The 20,143-nt window shown below is 41.6% G+C and overlaps 1 protein-coding gene across 5 annotated transcripts in view; it reads left to right on the forward strand.

Annotated features, from left to right (window-relative positions):
• The window catches only part of SLC45A4 (solute carrier family 45 member 4), a 68,559-nt gene extending 49,175 nt beyond the window's left edge, over positions 1 to 19,384 (forward strand). For 4 of the 5 annotated variants that reach the window (XM_075141077.1, XM_075141076.1, XM_075141078.1 and 1 more), the window contains exons 3-8: positions 5,986 to 6,174; positions 9,230 to 9,409; positions 9,519 to 10,594; positions 10,676 to 10,775; positions 11,773 to 11,984; positions 12,839 to 19,384. In XM_075141077.1, the coding sequence (XP_074997178.1) occupies positions 5,986 to 6,174; positions 9,230 to 9,409; positions 9,519 to 10,594; positions 10,676 to 10,775; positions 11,773 to 11,984; positions 12,839 to 13,201 (2,120 nt within the window). In that variant the 3' untranslated portion in view covers positions 13,202 to 19,384. The remainder of the gene's footprint in view (positions 1 to 5,985; positions 6,175 to 9,229; positions 9,410 to 9,518; positions 10,595 to 10,675; positions 10,776 to 11,772; positions 11,985 to 12,838) is intronic. The other variant, XM_075141079.1, reaches the window with a different exon arrangement.
• The last annotated feature ends 759 nt before the right edge of the window (positions 19,385 to 20,143 follow it).

Here is a 20,143-nt window from a genome sequence, read left to right on the forward strand (position 1 = left end):
ACCAGAACAGCCTCTTTAAGGGAAAAAAAGTATTTTGGAGTTGGAGTTCTCTGCGTCTGTCTGGAACTTTCTCATTTACATGAAAATGTGTAGCGCTAAAGCAAACCTACTGTTGAAATCATGAAGGTCCTGTAGACTCTGCCAGTATGAAGCATGAATTTTAAGAAAAACATCTACAAGGTATGTTTTGAAGTCTTGCTTCATGGGGCAGTGGAGGGTAGTGCTCAGTGCCTCGGAAAGCTCTTTCCTGGAAGACCCATGGTAGAACATGGCTGTGAGCTTTATAAGTCTGACTTTCCAGCAACAGTGCTAAGTGCAGACATCAGAGGTGACAACTAAATCTATACAGAGAGAGAAGGCTCTTCTAGGCACCAGAACTGTTGTCTCGCAGAGTTTTGGTTCACTGGGCAGACTACAGCTCATCAATAACACATCTCAACTTCAAGATATAGCAAGCAAATGCAGAAGGAAGCTTTGGGTAACTAACTTTACTACCCATTGCTAAAATGATTGCTCTGTTTGCCTGCCCATACATTGTTCAGGTAAGGAGTCTGCTGTCTGTCAGCCAGGTTCAGGAGGGAGTTCTCCCGCCAGCAAATTTTTCCTGTGCTGTTCTATTTTAGCTTGCATGTGCACCAGTGTCCCACCAGGAATCTTTAACCCCACTCAGTATTTTTCCACTTGAGTAACCAGCTAAATTCAAATGTGACGATAATCACTGTTTACATACTTATGATAAAGAAAAGTCATACACTTCACTTAATAAATTATAACTATTTTGAATTCTACATAACTGTATATAAAACACATATGATGATTTTATAAACTGCTAGCTTACACTTGGAATGCAATTTATAAGAGCCCTGCCACTTAGGTTATGGAAGTAGTCCTATAGCATGACTTCTCCAGCAAGAGAAAAAGCAGGTTGTGCTCATGTTGATGGTTTCTACCATTATACAATCTGTGGGAATTGCTCATGTTTCACTTAAAGTTACCCCTTTCCTGTTTACTTGGAGGAGCACTGAAAGCTTTTTAGAAATTCTTCCATTTTTCTTGGCATGGGGCTATTAATTCTTGTATAGATTTTTATCGTGGTCTCTTTTTCTAAAGATAGATCTTTTGGCCGCTAAAGAGTAGTTCGATAAAAAAAATCAAAGTGGTTTGTCTAAAGAAGGATCTCCAAACATACTGTTCTTGGTTTTTTAAGTGTCCTTTTTACCCTTCCATAAAAGCTACATCCCTAGCTCTGTTCTGAAATCATTGAGATTCATGTCTTTTGCAAAGTAAGCCATTTTCAATGTAAATATTTAGATTTAGGCTTTTATTTATAGTACTTAGATGTTAGGAAGATCACCCTTTTCAATCAGTGAAAATAAAGCCTTCTCAAGAAAGTATTTCAGTCTCTCTCCTCTGACTCATACGTGGAAAGATAAGACTCCCTAATTGTAGGCATGTCACAGAGGTTGGGTAAAAACCCTTTTTTCCTTTCTTTTACTGGCCTGGAAAATCAAACCAGAATGCAGGCCTTAATCTGATTTTGAGTTATTACATGCAAAGTTGACCTTGAAAGTACTGAAGTCAAAGTAATGCTGGCAGTAAAAATCACTGTGTTTTTTAATAATCTTAGGACATTTTTATGACAGTTGGTTAACTGTGGCTATAAAGCATAAAAAAACCCTATCTTTTCAATTTAGAAATGTGCAGTTTTTACAGTTGAAGGAAGAATATTTGTAAACAGGTTTTAATTCTCTGCAGAAGTCACCATTTCGAATTCAGTGTTTCGAAAACTTTTTTTGTTAAAATTTGTATACACGACAGAGAAGTGCCATTGTAGACTGGAGACAAAGTGGTGGTCACTGGAGACAAAGTGGTGGCCACAAGGACAGAGGGATAGTGAGCTGTGCAAGCCCGTGGTGTCCCTGAATATACACCCCTATTGCTTGTCCCTGCTGTACTAGAGTTTCCTTGTTTCCACTCAGTCTCCATTAAAATGAGTTGGTTGTCTCAATGGATGTTCGAATATTAAGAGTCGCTAATTGTATCCATTTTACTTATATCTATTTAAGGTTGTCTATTCATATAAGATAGGATGATGCTTGTAACACTAGTAACGGAGCTCTTGCTAGCCTTCATCCCCTGTGTTTATTTAAAGCAACTGTATGATTTACTGCAAAACATTCCCTATGTCTCTCAAGTGTTTACTGATGGATGAGCTCGACTGAGATGTCCCAGCTCATAATTCACAAGTCACAACATAATTCAGAAAAGAAACTTCTGCTCTCAACATACAGCCCTCTTGCAGTGATATGACATCAAATTACTTCAGTTGTTGGTGATCACTACAGTGAAGATCAATGACTTTGGTTAAGCTATAGCTTCTAACTTTGTTTAAAACAGACTCGCTGCAGTGAGTTGGCATAACACAATAGCAGCCTCTGATGCATAACTGCTGCTCACAGGATGGCTCTGTGGAGACAAACTGGGATGAGTATTTACACACCATTCCTGCAGAAAAATCATTCACCCTAAATGAATCATAACCTGCCTACCAATTAGTTTGGCTTGCCTTGAACTAAATGTTTCCTCTTTCCCATCATTAATTTTTTTTTGAAGCAGATCCCCCTCCCATCTGTATGCCAGCTCAGGCATTGATAAGCGTTAGCATCTTGGAGCAGGTGAGGTGCCAGTTAAACATGCAATGCCTGAACCTGCTTGCTTGGGAAGGCTGTTGAACTCGGTGAAGTTAAAAAAGGATGTTAAAACCACAGGGAGATGGAGGTTTTTCTCTGCACTTTTATTTGGATTACTGGCTTGTTGACTTGCACCTATGATTAGGATAGCGCTCATTAAGAGAAGCTGGATGGTGCAACTGCAGGTTGGGATCTGGAGGAGCGGTGGTTTCCTGAACAAGAGCTTTAAACCTAATATGCCTCTCCCAATCTTAGTGTTCCCTACTAACTATGTCTCAGCTAAAACTTCCATGTCAGCCAAGACATCACCAAACAGCTGGAAAAGCTAAGCAAGAGGTAGTGGTTTGAACCATGATGTGAACAAGGTGCCATCTGTACAAACACAGCCCTGTCCTAGAGATCTAAAACCTGCTGCAAAAGGAGTCAATAGTTGTTGTATGGTAAGTGCCCATGTGGAGTATTGGCCTCAGGTACAGGCCTTGCTACAGGTAGCAAGGAAAGATGGCTAAACTGTGGTGCTTTCCCTGTTCCCTGTGGGCAGAGTGCTCATGGGCCTGTTTGGGCCGAAAGCAGAGGTTGAGCAGGTTCAGAAGAGGCAAGTCTCTTCCAATAACTACTCATTGAGACAGCTGTCGCCGTTAGCTTGTTCGTTAGCCAAGGTTGAGTCAAATCACATAGACCTTGGCCTCAGACCTGGATTTTGAATCCTGATAGTGAATTTGGTTATTTATGGTAAGTTGTGGGCAAAAAAGTCTTATTTTCCTATAATATTTCTGTATCACTGCAGAGTGCACCAGTCTCAAGGAAAATGTGATTTTTCTCATGGAAGAAGTCAGCATTGTTAGTCAAGATTTGATGGAGCTTTAAACAGCGGGAGATTAGACTTCCAAATTTGCAGCATAGGCTATTTTGGGCAGGGATCGGTATAATCCTGCGTCGTAATGGATGCCTTAGTGCGCTGCACAGGGAGCCCAGGTTGATCTCGCCAGCAAAGCTGGAATACTACTCACACTCACACATATGTGGTTTTGAATAATAAATGGTTTTCCTTCCTCGGGTAAAGACACTGAGTTTTTCAGTCTTGGCATCAGTTGGACTGCAAGAAATTGATTGTTTTGGTTTTAGTGCTTTACTAAGAAACATGTCAAAGTGGTTATCTGACCTGTGCTGATAAACTGCGAGGGAGACAGATCTCCAAGGACCCGAGTGTAGCTGCTCTTCTGGGCCAGTCTGCCATCTGCAGGCCATTGCTCTCCATGCTGGGGAGGTGTAAAGCAGGTCTTTGGGGGTTTCTTTCCTTCTCCAGAAATTATTTGTAACAAGGTTTTTTTTCTAGGTAAATATTACATAATAAATCAAATTTGTTTCCATTTCATCCTATGAACAGTCAGTTCAGTTCTGAAAAAAAAGCAAGGCTGGTAGAGATGAGCAAGCCTCTTTAGCTGCTCTCTAAAGGTTAATGAATAATTGCTTTTTCTTTTATTGTCCGTTGTTCAATTTTATAAGTAAACATTTTTGTGCTTAGAAATGGGACATTTCGTATGACAGTCAAATCCTGTCCATCATTCTCAGTCCATTAAATCTTTAGTAACTCTTTATGGTGGTGGTCTTAGATGAACAGTACCACTATAATGTTCAACTCCTGTTGAATGTTAGAAGTTTTGCTGAGAAGGGGATAAGCGTATACGACAACCAGGTAGCTTTCCAAGCATCCGGAAGATCTTTTTTTTTTATAGTCCACAAATGGATAGAGGATGCAACAAAGCTATTGGGCTTCCACGCAGCAGACCTTGGCTGCTACTTCTTCACAGAGGCCGTGAACCAACACGCCCATCAAAAAAAAATTCGGTACAGTCAGCAAAATTCAGCAAAAGTGTGATTTTTTGGACAGTAGTAACTAATCTAGATGTATTGGGTTTGCGTGGCAAGGTTTTGGTAGCTGAGGGGCTACAGGGGTGGCTTCTTTGAGAAGGTGCCAGAAGCTTCCCCCATGTCCGATAGAGCCAAATCCAGCCGGCTCCAAGATGAACCCGCCGCTGGCCAAGGCTAAGCCCATCATCGTCAGTGGTAGCACCTCCAGGATGATGTATTTAAGATGGGTAAAAAAACCCTGCGCAATTGCAGCTGGAGAGAGGAGTGAGAATATGTGAGAGAAACAACCCTGCAGACACCAAGGTCAGTGCAGAAGGAGAGGGAGAAGGTGCTCCAGGTGCCGGAGCAGAGATTCCCCTGCAGCCCGTGGTGAAGATCATGGTGAGGCAGACTGTCCCCCTGCAGCCCATGGAGGTTAATGGTGGAGCAGATATCCACCTGCAGCCCGTGGAGGACCCCACACCCCATGCTGGAGCAGGCTCCTGACAGGACCTGTGGCCCCATGGAGAGAGGAGCCCACGCTGGAGCAGGTTTGCTGGCAGGACTCGTGACCCTGCAGGGGACCCATGCTGGAGCAGTCTGTTCCTGAAGGACTGCACCCTGTGGAAGGGACCCACGCTGGAGCAGTTCATGAAGAACTGCAGCCCATGGGAAGGACTCACGTTGGAGAAGTTGGTGCAGGACTGTCTCCCATGGGAGGGACCCCACGCTGGAGCAGGGGAAGAGTGTGAGGAGTCCTCCCCCTGAGGAGGAAAGAGCAGCAGAAACAACATGTGATGAACTGACCACAACCCCCATTCCCTGTCCTTCTGCGCTGCTAGGGGGAGGAGGTGGAGAATTTGGGAGGAAAGATGAGCCCAGGGAGAAGGGAGGGGTGGGGGGAAGGTGGTTTAACATTTAGTTTTTATTTCTCATTATCCTACTCTGATTTGATTGGTAATAAATTAATTTTCCCCAAGTCGAGTCTGTTTTGCCCATGACGGTAATTGATGAATGATCTCCCTGTCCTTATCTCGACCCACGAGGCTTTCGTTGTATTTTCTCTCCCCTGTCCAGCTGAGGAGGGGAGTGATAGAGAGGCTTTGGTGGGTACCTGGCGTCCACACTAGTCACACTAGACTAGTGATTCCACTATTAGATATATCTTTTTTTTTTTTAGCTTTTATTTCAGTAGCTTAAATATACCTGTTGTTGCCTTCTTATTGCCCAGGTATTTGAAAGATATATGCTCTGTGCTTTCCTTAGCTGTTTTTTTAGCCACTGATAAGAAATCTTAACTGAGTTGTTCAGTTGGGAGGGAATTTACTGTAGGTAAATTACTGATCAATTTACAGTTTTCAAAGGTATAACAAAATTTCATGTATAAAGTGAAATGTTTGGTGTGTACCACATAACCTTTAAATCATTTTTGTCTTTGTTTTAGGTCTTCCTGAACAATACTACAGCCTCACTTGGTTCCTTAGCCCTATCCTGGGCTTGATCTTCACTCCGCTTATAGGTTCGGCTAGTGACCGCTGCACACTGAGCTGGGGCCGCCGGCGGCCTTTTATTCTTGCTCTCTGCATTGGTGTCCTCTTTGGAGTTGCACTTTTCCTTAATGGCTCTGTTATAGGTAAATAATGAGGAAATCACCTGCATATATCTCCTGCTAACATATCCGCTTTAAGATTTTTATGTAGGAAGTAAAGATAATGATATGCAGTTGATTTAACTTATGTTTAGTGTTAAAATCATTAAAAATCTCTGCAATGCTGCATTTGAGCGATCCATCTTGCATGTTTTTATTCTTATTTGAAAGTTACGGTGCTGTACTAAGTATTGTGCAATCATAGCTGTAACTATTAATACAGTGTTATTAATACAATGGTTGCCAGCATAATGTTTGCAGTCACTGAGACGAATTTGGTCGATCCTTGACATGGGAAAATTGTAGCAACCTGTTCACAGGGAAATGTTTCCTGTTGTGATCCATTTTCCCTTTAATGCATATCTGGCAACACATCCTGTTTCCAGCATTATTTCAAAAATTATCTTTTCACTTTTTCTTGTGCTTTTCTTAGACCTGGTATTGAAAAAGTCCAGAACACAGTTAATATTTGTTTATCAAAAACTATGTGGGAAAATAATTTTTCCTGAGCCCCCATCAAAGCTGGTAAAAATAGTTTCCCTTGAACATAGTTTACTACCGAACTTAATCTACAATCTCCAATCTCCAATCTCTTTGTAAATTTAGTGTAGGAGAGGTGACAGCAAGTACATTTGGGGAAATGTTTACATCATGGTTGGACTGATGCAAATGAAAGGAACTTAGCACCTAATAATATCCTCTTGGCTCTCTTTTTTTTGGGTTAGATGCAGCTCTATTGTGAAAAAGTTTTGCTAATTGAGGGAAATGAGTGGAACATTACCTTGGCTCAGCATGTTTGCTTTTTAAAGCCAGATCGAGGTGCCATATGATGGTTTTCAATTTTCTGCAAACTGCAGTGGACAAACTGTTCAGATGAATGACATTTAGCTTATGGTTTTTTAATTTACCCAAGCAATAAATATTAACTATTTGAATTGCTATCACATGGTATCAATTGTACTTTGTAGTTGTGTCTCCAGTACTTATTCCTCCTCATCCAGATGCCTGCAAGATGTTAGACTGCAGCCCTCTTACAAGATTTTAATTGATAGGAAGCTCTTACTTCCACACAGTGGTTTAGGTCAGTAGCCATTGATAGTGGCAAGCAAAGTTCATATGCAGTTTATAGGTTTATTTTGCAGTATCTCACCTTCTAATAAATCAGCAGAAAATACTGTCTTTGATTCTTTGTTACACAGTAACACAGTCTATTGCATAGCTTTCTAGAAAACCTGCGCTTTCCAGATACTCCAGTGGTACTTTTGTGCAATGAAACTTCTTATAAACACAGAGGTTGTTGCAATGCAGCGCAAAAGTGAGCTGTGTGCTTTATGCATCTGTTCCTGGGACGTGGTTGTGGTGGATTTTGAACAAAAACCCTCTTCTGAACAGCACTTTAAACACTGCTGTGCCTCTCCCGAGGGAGCCTGGAGCAAATTGAAGTGAGAGCCATTCCATGGTCTTCTCTTAGACTTCTTCTGTACTAGAAAACAGAGATTTGCCACTAACATTCAATTTACATCACCATAAGACAGCACTTGACATCAGCATAAGACAGCACTTGATCTATTATTTAGAGCAGATGCACAATATGATAAAGCAATATTAGTCTTTCTTTAACTGAAGTTTTTGAAATGGTGGCTTGTGTCACTTTTCAGAGAGAAAAGGTACTGCTTACCAGTCTCTCACAAAAGAGGGTCTCTAGCGGTTTGCAGGAAAAGACCTCATTTGTAACCAGATTTTCTTCTAGATGGACCCTGTATGCTTTCACTGTCTGTCGTCTTCCCATTTTATGTTCACACTTTCCTATCCTTAGTCTCCAGTTACTTGCACTCCTAATTTCAGTTTGGGGCTACAGAAGATGCTGCAAAAACTGAGGTGGTCATTGTGTTGTACCCTTTTTCATAACCTGGCCTCTGGCAATAGGAGTCATCGGGAGAGGAACAAGGAGCACAAGAGCATGCTAAAAAAGAGGTTCTCCAATCCTAATAGTAATACGACCATGTCCCAGGAGAACAGCTGTGTATAGATCTTACTCAACTCTTGTTCTCTCCACTGTATGCACTGTTCAGGTTCCCAGCAAATCTAAAGCACTGACACCATTGGTGTTTTCTGCTGTAAGATTCAACCGAGCGTGAAACACGTATAAACTTCTTTAGCATTCAGAGGACTTGGTATAAATGAGGATTGAATATGCAGGAATCATAGCACTTGAGATTTAGATGATACTTGGTGGCTTAGCCAGTTCATCTCTTTCCACAGTCATTTTCATCAGTTACACTAATAGTTTTATCAGACTCTTGCATGTGTAACATTTTAAATCTGATTCAAGTAATTCATGTTTTTGTCAATGGTTCGTTTCGTGAAAAATTCTCCAGCTATATACTAATGCTGCTTTTCTACTCTGTAGACGAAAAGCATTTCATCCTGTGCTATCAACAGAAGCTGACTGATGCTTTTTGCAATGCAAAATACCTTAATGTTTCTTCATCCTTAAAAGTTTTGCTTGTAAAAGTGATCTAGAAACTATGAATGTTTAAGAAAAGCAAAGAGAGAGGTGAGGGCCTTAAATTTCACTTTATGCTGTTGTGCTATGACCATTACATGTTGGGCACCGTGTCACGAATGCAGTCAGCACTGCAGTTACCTGTATTTGTAACTGACAGATGAGGTATGACAGTTTAGTTTTGGGTGCTCACCTCTCTCACCATGGCTGTCTTTTATAAAAACAGCCTTCAGCATTTGAAGGAAAATACACGCAAGGAACATGAAATAGTATCTAATGCTCTCAAAGGTTTAAGAGATACTTTTAAAATAACATTTTGAAAAATAAATGTCAGTCCTAAAAATTTAAAAACATAATCTTCTGTCCCAGATGTTCCATGAAGCTGTGCCAAAGAGCTGAAATTGCCATTTTACTCTGTAAAGGAATGTTTCCAGTGAGTGTGTTGGCCACCTTTCTCTTAAGGAGTTGAGCTTGCTCTTAGTAGTTTTCCCTTTTTGAATGACATGCTCAGATTCCTCTTCCGTTTTTCCTTAGGTCTGGCTATTGGTGATGTCCCAGACAAGCAGCCCATTGGTATAGTTCTCACGGTGCTTGGTGTTGTGGTGTTGGACTTTTGCGCTGATGCAACAGAAGGGCCAATTCGGGCCTACTTGTTGGATGTGGTGGATAGTGAAGAACAAGACATGGCCCTTAACATCCATGCGTTTTCAGCTGGTATGGAGTTAGTTGATATGTTTTTCGCAGCTGTCAAGTCTTCCTGATGACCAAGTTGTGACTGAATGGATTTTTCCTGAACTCACTTCTCGTTTTTCCTCTTCCACAGGTCTTGGAGGAGCAATCGGTTATATGTTAGGAGGGCTGGACTGGACACAGACCTTCTTGGGTGGTATTTTTAAATCTCAAGAGCAAGTCCTTTTCTTCTTTGCAGCCATTATTTTCTCTGTCTCCGTTGCTCTCCACCTTTTTAGCATTGAAGAAGAGCAATATAACCCTCAGCAGGACAGGATTGATGACGAAGGAGACACACTTTCCAGTGTCAAATTCAGTGGTAGTCTCCCCCCTCTGAATCGACTCAATGTAATTAGTGAGGAAGAGCCGTATGGAGCCTCTATGTTCCACGATGAGGTTCAGTCAGAGCATGATCTCAATATGGAGTTCCTTGAGGTGAACATTGTAAGAAGTAAGAGTGACTCAGTTCTGCACATGCCCGATGCTACATTGGAAATTGAATCGGAGCTGCTTTTTCTGCATGACATTGAACCCTCCATATTTCAGGATGCTTCATATCCAAACACTCCCCATAACACAAGCCAAGAGATCATGAAGTCCAAACTCAACCACCTGTCTGCTTTCCTCAGGGACAATGAGAAAGAGGAGGAAATGTTGCTTGATAATCGCTTAAATGAAGATAAAGTCCCAAACATGAATGGCTCCCTACCAAAAGAGTTCCTCAATGGACACGCTAGAATAGGCATGAAGCAATCTAGTACTTCAAACTCCATGCGAAGGCGGAGGCACATGTTCTACCGTCAGCCATCTTACACCTTCTCGTACTATGGCAAAATAGGCTCTCACCGCTATCGCTTTCGTCGGGCCAATGCCATCGTCTTGATAAAGTCATCACGCAGCATGAATGATATCTATGACATGCAGAAGCGGCAGCGACAGAGGTACAGACACAGGAATCAGAGCGGCACGACAAATTCAAGTGGAGACACAGAGAGCGAAGAGGGGGAAACTGAAACCACTGTCAGACTCTTGTGGTTGTCAATGCTAAAGATGCCAAAGGAGCTGCTGAGACTGTGCGTCTGTCACCTCTTAACTTGGTTTTCAATCATTGCTGAAGCTGTGTTCTATACAGATTTCATGGGCCAGGTCATCTTTCAGGGCGATCCAAAGGTAAGAGAGCAGTTACCATTGGCCAACCTGCTTATAGTTACTCGTTACAAGAAAATGGTTTTGTGTTTGTGTTTGTTGCAGGCCCCTTCTAACTCAACTGAGTTACATGCCTATAATGCTGGAGTTCAGATGGGATGCTGGGGACTGGTAATTTATGCTGCTACTGCTGCCGTTTGTTCAGGTAAGAGACTGCCCAATCAGACAGTGGAATGCACCTCATATATGTATTTGCAAGTTAAAAATAGCTTTGCTTCAGTTAGTGTCCGCCTCCTTGTTTGGGGTGAAGGATATTTTGGAAGAGCATTTCACGTGGTCATAAGGGAAGAGGCTTCTTTAAGAATCAATATTAAAAAATTCCTCCAAATGTAGAGGTGGAAATATGAACAGATCAGTTAAGTGGCATAAAGCACAAAATGATATCAAAAGATATTGAGTGGCATTTAGCTAGTCATCAGGAAACTGAATTATGCTGGTTAGAAGATTCAAACATATGTAAAAGGGTTTTTGCAAAGACTTTTTAAAATCAAAATTATAAATACATATTTCTGAAAGTATCTTTCTTGCTCTCTAATAACAGATAAACTAACTACAGACAATTTAGGCTTGGAATACAGACTGAAATTGAAAGCTTTTGCCAAAGTTAAGTTCTGCCTTTTGCAGCACGTGTGCAGGCAAGTCTGCACAGATCAGTATCGTGGGGGACTGCCTCTTTGTTGAGACATGTCAAATTGAAGTTCAGATGGGCAGCTTGTTTCTGAACACAAACTGAAATGTGGCTATAAACATGAGTGATCTGATCGCTTTGTTTAGCGGCTGTTCTTGCATTAGAAACAGAATCTCCTCTGTGCTCAGAGCGTACCTGCATTGAGAAAGTTAATAAATAGGTAAAATTAATGAATGGACTGAGTGGACCATGGTATGTTTGAGTCTCAAAGCATTTTGTTCTGCCTCAGACTTGTAGCATGGTTTAGGCAAGCCTCTGAGCTCATTTGTGCCCCGGTTTCTGAAGTAGCAATACATCCTCTTCCCAGTGAGGGCTGAGCTATGCTGCTAAGCCAAGGCAAATATGCAGTGAGCATCCAAGTCCCAAACAGCGTATTGAGCCGCCACGGCCACATCAATACCATAAAACTTCACTGAGTAAACTGATATTTATGTTTTATTCTTGATCTCTGCAGCCTTGTTGCAGAAATACTTGGACAACTATGACCTTAGTATAAAAGTGATCTACATCCTGGGCACGCTGGGTTTTTCTCTTGGCACTGCAGTGATGGCTATGTTCCCCAATGTGTACGTCACCATGATAATGATCAGCACTATGGGAATAGTCTCTATGAGTATCTCCTACTGCCCCTATGCGCTTTTGGGACAATACCATGATATTAAACAGGTACGTGGAATATTTTGAATATTTTAGTCAAGGCAGAGCATTCACATTTCTCTGAAAATCACAGTGGCAAAATGGATTTATTAAATCCCATTATTTGAGATACCTGCTTTGTTGGGACACCTGTTTGTGTGCCAAAGCACAGATTCATCCTTGATAGTAAATAGCAAGAGCTGCTACTTAAATCAGATGGTATTAGCATCAAGTTTGCTCAGTGGGGTCATGATTGCTTTACCCTGTGCTGAGGTATAAAAGGATTTGGGTGCATGTGGCAGATGAAGAGAAATGAAATAATTATTGGAGTATTTATAACATACCTAGTTGTTACTACTGTTCCCGATGTGTTATGTTAGCATTACTCAGGTTCTTCACAGTCTTAGATACTGAGATACGTCTGGAAATGCAGCTATAAGTTTGCGGAGACGTAAGGCAAACTGATTCTGCTGGAAACAAGGACGGATTTACTTTCCACTTTTTAGCACTGTTCCATTTGTATAACAAATTACAGGAGGATCATTTATTTTAACATTTCTGCATTGGGATTGGGAGGGAGATTCCTTTTTCTAATCATAAAAATAATTTCCACTGTTTCATGTAAATTTTTTTTACAAAACCTAATCTTGGAGCCAATTCACGCTAGGAGTGCCCCAGTAAATATCTGCCTCTTGGTATAAGCTGAGGAGGCCATTGATAAGTAGATAAGGAGGCTGTTGCTCTGGACTTGTATAGCCTGCGTGATGCACAAGGATGGCGTAAAGTTGACCACATGGCTGAGAAATTCGAGGAAGATACTAGTGTTTAAATATTTGATTTCATCCATTGTTTTACCTCCTAACACGTTTCTTGTCTTTTTTCAGTACATTCACCATAGCCCCGGGAACTCAAAGCGAGGATTTGGCATAGACTGCGCTATTCTGTCATGTCAGGTTTACATCTCCCAGATCCTCGTGGCCTCTGCGCTTGGTGGTGTGGTGGATGCGGTTGGCACAGTCAGAGTCATTCCCATGGTGGCTTCAGTGGGATCCTTCCTGGGTTTTTTGACAGCTACCTTCTTGGTGATTTACCCCGAAGTCAATGAAGAGCCAAAGGAAGAACAGAAAGGACTAGGTCCTCCAGAGACAACTGAGGGCAATGGCACGAGCGCAGAGAAGCCGACTGTGCTGAAGCTCACGCGCAAAGGAGCTGCCGCATCGGAGCTGGAGAGCGAGTCAGCCGTGTGAGGCCGTTGCTTGTTGTTCACCCACATTCCAGGGAGGGCAGGTGCAGGATCAAGAACTTTTTTTTTCCCCAGGAAAACAAATTAGGATCTTCACTACTTGTAGCTAAAATTGCAGAAGAAAAGGCAGTTTCGTGCAAAAGTGTAAATGAAATTCTGTAGTCCTTAATATAGGCTTGAACAGGTAGCTATGATGCTAATTGCTTTCTCTACAACTTAGAAATGTCATTTCTGAACACTTTTTTTATTAAGAATACATTTAGATTTCGAATAAGTTTTATTAATCTGCATGAGACTCACACTGTATACAATTAGCAGTTAGAAAAATTAAGTTTTCGGCTGTTTTTAAACTAACTGAAAATGGAAGCTATCTTGACTTATAGTCTCTTGCTATTTTTTTGTCTGAACATTTCAGATTTCACTAGTGTAACAGCTGAATCAAACGCTTAGACATCTTGATCAATTTTTTTCATAAGCATGATATTACTGGTCTGACAGCTACAGTTCTTTAACGTTAATTTTAGACTTCATGTTTTTGTTAGTGCAATTACTACAGAATAGTTTTATTTGTAATTATTTTCAAGAAAAACAAAAGCAATTACTGCGGTTTCTAAGAAACTGCTGTGAATCCTTTTAGTCATACTGTTCAGCAACTACTCCCAAGTCTGCTGCTTGTCAGGAGAGGGTGACATTGGGTGCATGATGTGAATTGTAGATGGAAGGAGCAGCAACTGGGAGAGGTGACCAGCACTGACAGGTTTTTATCACAAGTGCTGAATTTTATGAATGTCATTGGAATACGCTGTGACAATTTTTAGCTCAGAGTTTTGTGTGCTGGTGAATTCGGGGGTTTTCTTGGCATTTAAACCTGATCATCTCTGGATGAAGCTGCCATGGAGAAAGGGCGTCTCTGGGGTCAGCTTCATGGGAGGGCGCGTGTGAATTCTCTCTCATGGGGAAAGGAAATCGTTGATTAATTGCACTTTTGATGATCCTTTAACCTCCTGGCTGGGAATGCAGCAGCCAAGGTAAAGGCACAGTGTCAGTACAAGGTAAACCGAAGGCCTACCTCCATCACTTTATGGCATAGTCTGGGTGTATAAAAATCTATCAGAAACAGTTTTTAGGCCTTAAAATTCAATCCATTAGCATGTGTTGCTGTTCCAGTCCTTGTGTTGGAGGAATTGTAGGCTGGAGCTCTTCCGAGCTGCTGTACCAATGTCATCGGCGCAACCTCCATGCCCCCTTCCTTGATTCAGGACATAGCTGCAGTGCAAAGACATTTTTCTGTGAAGAGCTTGAAAGAGTTGTGCTAATCTGATTTAAAATAGTGTTTGGATCGCTAGCAGTGTGGCCCAATCCATGGGCAGCCAAAGCTCAGAGATCCAGCAGCCATTTAAAGAAACTTTAGAAACCGAACTTCGTTTGTCATCTTATTGGAAGTGTTTGTGATGCTATTTACTCATTTTCGCATGGACCTCTGGGCTGCAGTCAATCCGTGTGCTAAACAGACAAATCACAGCTCGTAAGATTTCTGCTGCCTCAAACTTCTCATACTACAGTACTTTAAAATGCATGTGTAAATCATGCTGCAATATAGTCATTCAAAAGAATATATATTTCAAATGAAAAGCAGTTTTTAATAAATTACTTGAATTGTCAATGTATTTAAGAAATGTATGTTTTGGTGTATTTGAAGTTGACGCGCAGTCTTGGCCAGCATCGTTGACGAATTCCTGGTGGCATACATGGGTTTCTTAGCTGAAGGCTTTCAGTTGGTGCCGATGTTCTATGCTATCAAGGGTGACAATGTTGTTTTTAGGCTGGTGAAATCGCCGAGCACTAAAGTACATGTAATCGCACAGGACTTAGGGGGTTTTTTTTGTTTGTTTCAAGTGTCTTGAGAAAGTCTTTTTTTCTTTAAGGTGAATATTTTTTTATTTAGAACACATACTGTGAACTGTGTTCAGACAGGGGAATAATACTACTGAAGAATATGAGACCTTATTGAAGAAATCAGTTGTGAGAAATACTTTAACTGAACTTCTGCCGTGAATTTTATCATCTCAATTACATTTAATATATTCTGGTGATGATCATATATAACAGAGATGAGTTGTATTTCACCCTATAACTGGCATTCATGTAAAATACACACTGAGTTAGACATTTTAAAGTGGCTTTATTTTATTTTTAAAGCTCCTTGAAGATTCTGCTTTTGGTTAAATGAACGCTGTCAAGTACTCCTTATTTTAATCTCTGTTTCTGGAAAGGTTCTTCTACAGTTTAAAAATCTGCACCTTCCAGCAGAAGGTAAGGTGCCAGCCTTACCCTTTTCCCCATAAACATCATGGATCAGTGTGTTTCAAATCACCATTACTCCACATAGCACCTTCGTAAGCCAGTATTTCTTTCACAGCACCATCGAGCTATCCAAGGTCTAGCAGCAAAGAGGGAGGAGAAGTTGAAGCTCCCTCTCAATTCACACCCAGCAGAGGGAATGTGAAACCGTTTTGGGGGTGAGCTCACACACATTTATTTAGCTTTCTCAGTCAGGGGAAGGACAAGGAGGGACGAAAGGACGTTTCGAACCCAGAGGGTTTCAATCAAAGGTAGGGCAGGTCCAATTTTGTCCCAGCCAGCATTTGGCGTAGCCTCATTTCTAAGAATTGGATGTTAAAATCCATATTTGGAGTTGTTTATGGGGCTGTTTAATTACCGTTCATAATGCATGAATATGCACGCTGCCCTGTAGCAGGAAGCTCTATTTCACTCCCCTGTAAAGCCGAAGGAAATAATTATCCATTGTAAACGTGCTGAAGTATTTGTAGTATTGCCAGAAGAATTAACTTGGGGGAGCCCCTGCCAAAGTATCTCCTCCTGTACCTTGGCCAGCCTCTGAAACCACCACGCTGGCTTCCACTGTGCTGCCGGTGCAGGCTCCTGAGATCTTTCATAGTAATGCTTTTTTCTTGAATTTGAGAGAGTTTTCTTTCTAGCCCCGGCACTTCTCAGGGTAGAGTGGGCAGTGATTTATTTCTTCATGTGTCCCTTACCTTATCTTTTCATACAGAAATGATTTTTTTTTTTGTCACAATTAAAAGGTAAAGTAATACGATCTTATGTATTTATTGCAGAAGTTGTGGGAAAAGAGATTTGAAGGGGCTTTTTTTTTTATTCCTGGTGACAATAAGCATCATTGTTTTGTTTGTCGGTATTACTGTATAGTCAAATTCATCCCACATGCTCCATCTCTTTGGATCTTTACTGCAGCAGGTTTAAGGTTTAGCGGTTTCATTCTGTGTTGCTCTATACTGTAAACAATTTTAATATATTCTGCTGCAGTCATTCTGGTGACATGTAACACCTCGGACATGAGATACCGTTAGTGCTCAGGTTCTCGAGTGCTGTAGTTGGTAAGCTGCACGTCTAAAAATACTTCACATGAGAGCAGAGAAGCTCAAACTTTAACCACTCAGAAAGGCGTGGTGTGGATTTTGCACCATTGGGTTATTGCAAGAGTCCAGTCGGATCTGCACTGTTTGTGGATGGCAATTTCAGACTCCAGAAGCAATAATTTCTTAGGAATGTTTCTCTTCCTGCTGGCTAGATGACTTTCATAGCGATTTATTACCTAAATAGCCTTTTAATAACATGAATCTGGTCGTTTGCTAGTGCTGGCAGTAAGCAGTTACGGAAAGATGTGGGTTGTTCATCATCAGAAGGGAGGAAGCCAGTAAATCCAACGGAGGTTAGCGCTCCTTGAAACACATAATGTCCTTTTCCCCTTTCACTTGGAGCCTTTTTCTAGACTATGAAATATTCCCAGCTCGGTGGGTTGAAAAGGAGGCAGCTGCAAATTTAGCCTCCCAGTTTTCTTGCCAGTGCCGGTGCTGGCATGCAGACCCCGTGATGAAATAGGCTTGCGTGAGGTTTTCCACAGAGGCATGGAAGCGAGGGCTGAGCCTTTCTCATTCCTCTCCTGTCTGATCTGAATCCCCCCAGCACTTGGAATGACAGCAGCAACGACAGTGATTATTGCTAGGTACCTCATTAAAACCTCCGTTCCATCACTAGAAGGGCATCCGCCTGCCCTCAGTTTGTGATGAGCTTGGCCTTCCTCCAACGTCCACCATTAAAGGCAGGATTTTCATGGCTACCAGTGGGGTCTTGCAGCCAGGCGGGTTGACGTCACATTTACGAATAAAGGTGGATAAAGTCACAGTTTGTTCCTGGGAGAACTCCCTCCGCGTCCGGGCAGGAGGGGAGTTCAGGGGGGGCTTCCTTCCCAGAGGCGTGTCGCAAGGGTCAGCTTTCGTTTTTGGTGGTCACTCACGTTTTCAGTAATTTTGCATAGATGCGTAGCCAGGTTGCGCAACACTCCGTTGTTCAGTCCCTGCGATGAGTTGTAGTTCAATCACTGAGAGGCTGGGTTTTTTAGGTGTGTGTGCGTGTGTGTATATGTATCTGTGTGTGTATACGTTTATATACACACTGCTCGGGCCAAAATATCTTTGGTGGTTGTATGCTCGTCGTCACTGTACTCAACAATGTTTTCAACTGAGTTCTTCCAGGTTTCCCTCATCCTAGTCCGATGCAAGACGAGCTCAGCTATAAATATGTATCCTATTTAAATGAATAAGTAAACTCCTGCATGATATTCCAAGCACATGTAGCAACTTCGGCATCTGAAGTATCTATTGTGAAAGAGAAGTTGGTTTTATTTGCAGCTGTTTTGTCCTTCTTTCCTTTTAATAGGCCAAATAAATGTAACGAACACCAAATGTTGCACAGAAATGTTATTAATGACTGTGTAGAAGAAATACCAAATTTTATTTTTCTTTGCAGAAACTTTATGGTTACAGAGAGTCCTCTAGCTGTTATTCTTCCTTAAACGACAAAGCTGAACGTTTGTAAAGTGTGTTGAAAATGGTCATTTTTAAAAAGTGGAGCTACCCAAAGTTTTGTTTCTCATGTTGCATCCAGAACAAGCCATTGGCAAAGGCGAGCTGCAGAAGCTCAAATATCAACTGGCATTTTGTTTCCGAGGCTCAGCAGCCCAGACAGTTAGGAAATTGTGTTAGATAATAACAAAAAGGCTCAATTGTCTTTTCATAATGTCATACTAACATCTTCCAGGGCAGCAAGGTCTGCTCATTAAGATGTTCCAGTTTTTCCTTTAATTTAAATTAAGATCACCTCCTGGAAAACCTGTTTTGTTTGGTTCCTCAACCCAAGCAGCCCTGCGGCTCACCGGTCTTTCAACCTCACCTTCCCTCGCCCGGGGGAGCACAGAGGACCGCGAAGGGTGCCCAGGAGAGACAAATCCGCCCCCAGAAGAGAGCATCTGCTAAAATTAAAAGGCTTTCAATGTCCTTGTGATCTGCTAAAGTGAAAACCCAGGACACTGGTCAATTTGACAAGCTCTGACACATTTTTTTCTTAAATTTTGAAGCTGGGGTGAAGCTCTAGAAGCGTTTAGCCAAACTAGGCATCACCTTATTTAGTCTGCACATACTCAATCCTCAGTGATAGCCAAATTGTAGTAAATAGCCCCAAAAAACAGTAAGACTTTTCTCTCAACTAATTGGCAGTTCCCAGTATTATTTTTTTTTTCTGATGTAACATGAACACTAAGCCCTTGTGGTAGCCAAATGACCAGCTTATTTTAAATGCCTCATATTAATAGAAAGCTGCATATAGGCATCTCATAGCAAAAAAAAAAAAAAAAAAAAAAAGGAGAATATTTAGTTCCTTTGTGAACTGGCCATATGACAACTACTTTTTTATCAACTTATTAAGTTGGGGCACTATAATAGCTCTTGCTGAGTTTAGCAATGTTTATAAGCATGTGTTAAACACATAATGTTAAGTTTTATGAGGAAAAAGGGATAAAGAAAAGTAATGTCACAGATGAATGTTTGAGTGCGTAGACGGCATAATGTATGTATGTTTTTTATTTCTACACTGTTGAGCTTATTTTCTGTTTTAAGGTTAAAAAAAAGAGATTTGTTGCATGAGAACTGTTTTGTTGTGTTCTGCACTTTCTGTTCTTTTTGTATAATCTTGATTTTTTTTTCATTTATGCATAGAAAGGAAAAATCAATTTAGAAATATTCTACTCCACCAGACATTGTGTTCCGATCCGTTGTTCTGAAGTTTGATCTTAATAAACATTTCAGTAAGAGTTGGTGGCCCGTGTTCCTGTGTTGTTTGTAGGGAACATGAGTAGAATCATAGAATCATTAAGGTTGGAAAAGACCTCTAAGATCATCGAGTCCAACCGTCAACCCAACACCACCATGCCCACCACACCATGTCCCTAAGGGCCTCATCTACACGTCTTTTAAATACTTCCAGGGATGGTGACTCAACCACTTCCCTGGGCAGCCTGTTCCAAGGCCTGACCACTCTTTCAGTAAAGAAATGTCTCCTATTGTCCAGCCTAAACCTCCCTTGGTGCAACTTGAGGCCGTTTCCTCTCGTCCTAGTAGAGACACACGTCCTTTCTGTGATGCACCTGCGGGGCTGGCAGCGATGCAGGCTCCCTGCTCCAGGCCGAACACTGCTGCTGCTTCTCCTCGTCCCTAAGCTGTACAAGCCCAAGGCTTAATTAATATTTCTAAAAAGGCTACTACAAAGCATAACTGACAAAAAAAACAAGTGCTACAATTCGCAAACACTTTATAAACTCACCTGACACATGCAGGGTTCAGGTGTAACAAAGGAAGGAACACAGATGGAGGCGCAAACCAGCGACGCCTGGGAGGGGTGATGTCCCCAACTGCAGACTCTGCTCTTGCCCTGGTTGCTCTGACCCATTCCCAGGAGACGAGGGGTGGTGGCTGTCACCTGCTAAGCTAGCAAAATCCATCATCTCTCATGCCATCACTGAAAGTGCTACCAGGGCTGAGGGGCTGTATGCAGGGTCTTCCCTTCGAGTGGG

Source organism: Calonectris borealis, chromosome 2 (genome assembly GCF_964195595.1).
Source record: "Calonectris borealis chromosome 2, bCalBor7.hap1.2, whole genome shotgun sequence".
Lineage (NCBI taxonomy): Eukaryota > Metazoa > Chordata > Aves > Procellariiformes > Procellariidae > Calonectris > Calonectris borealis.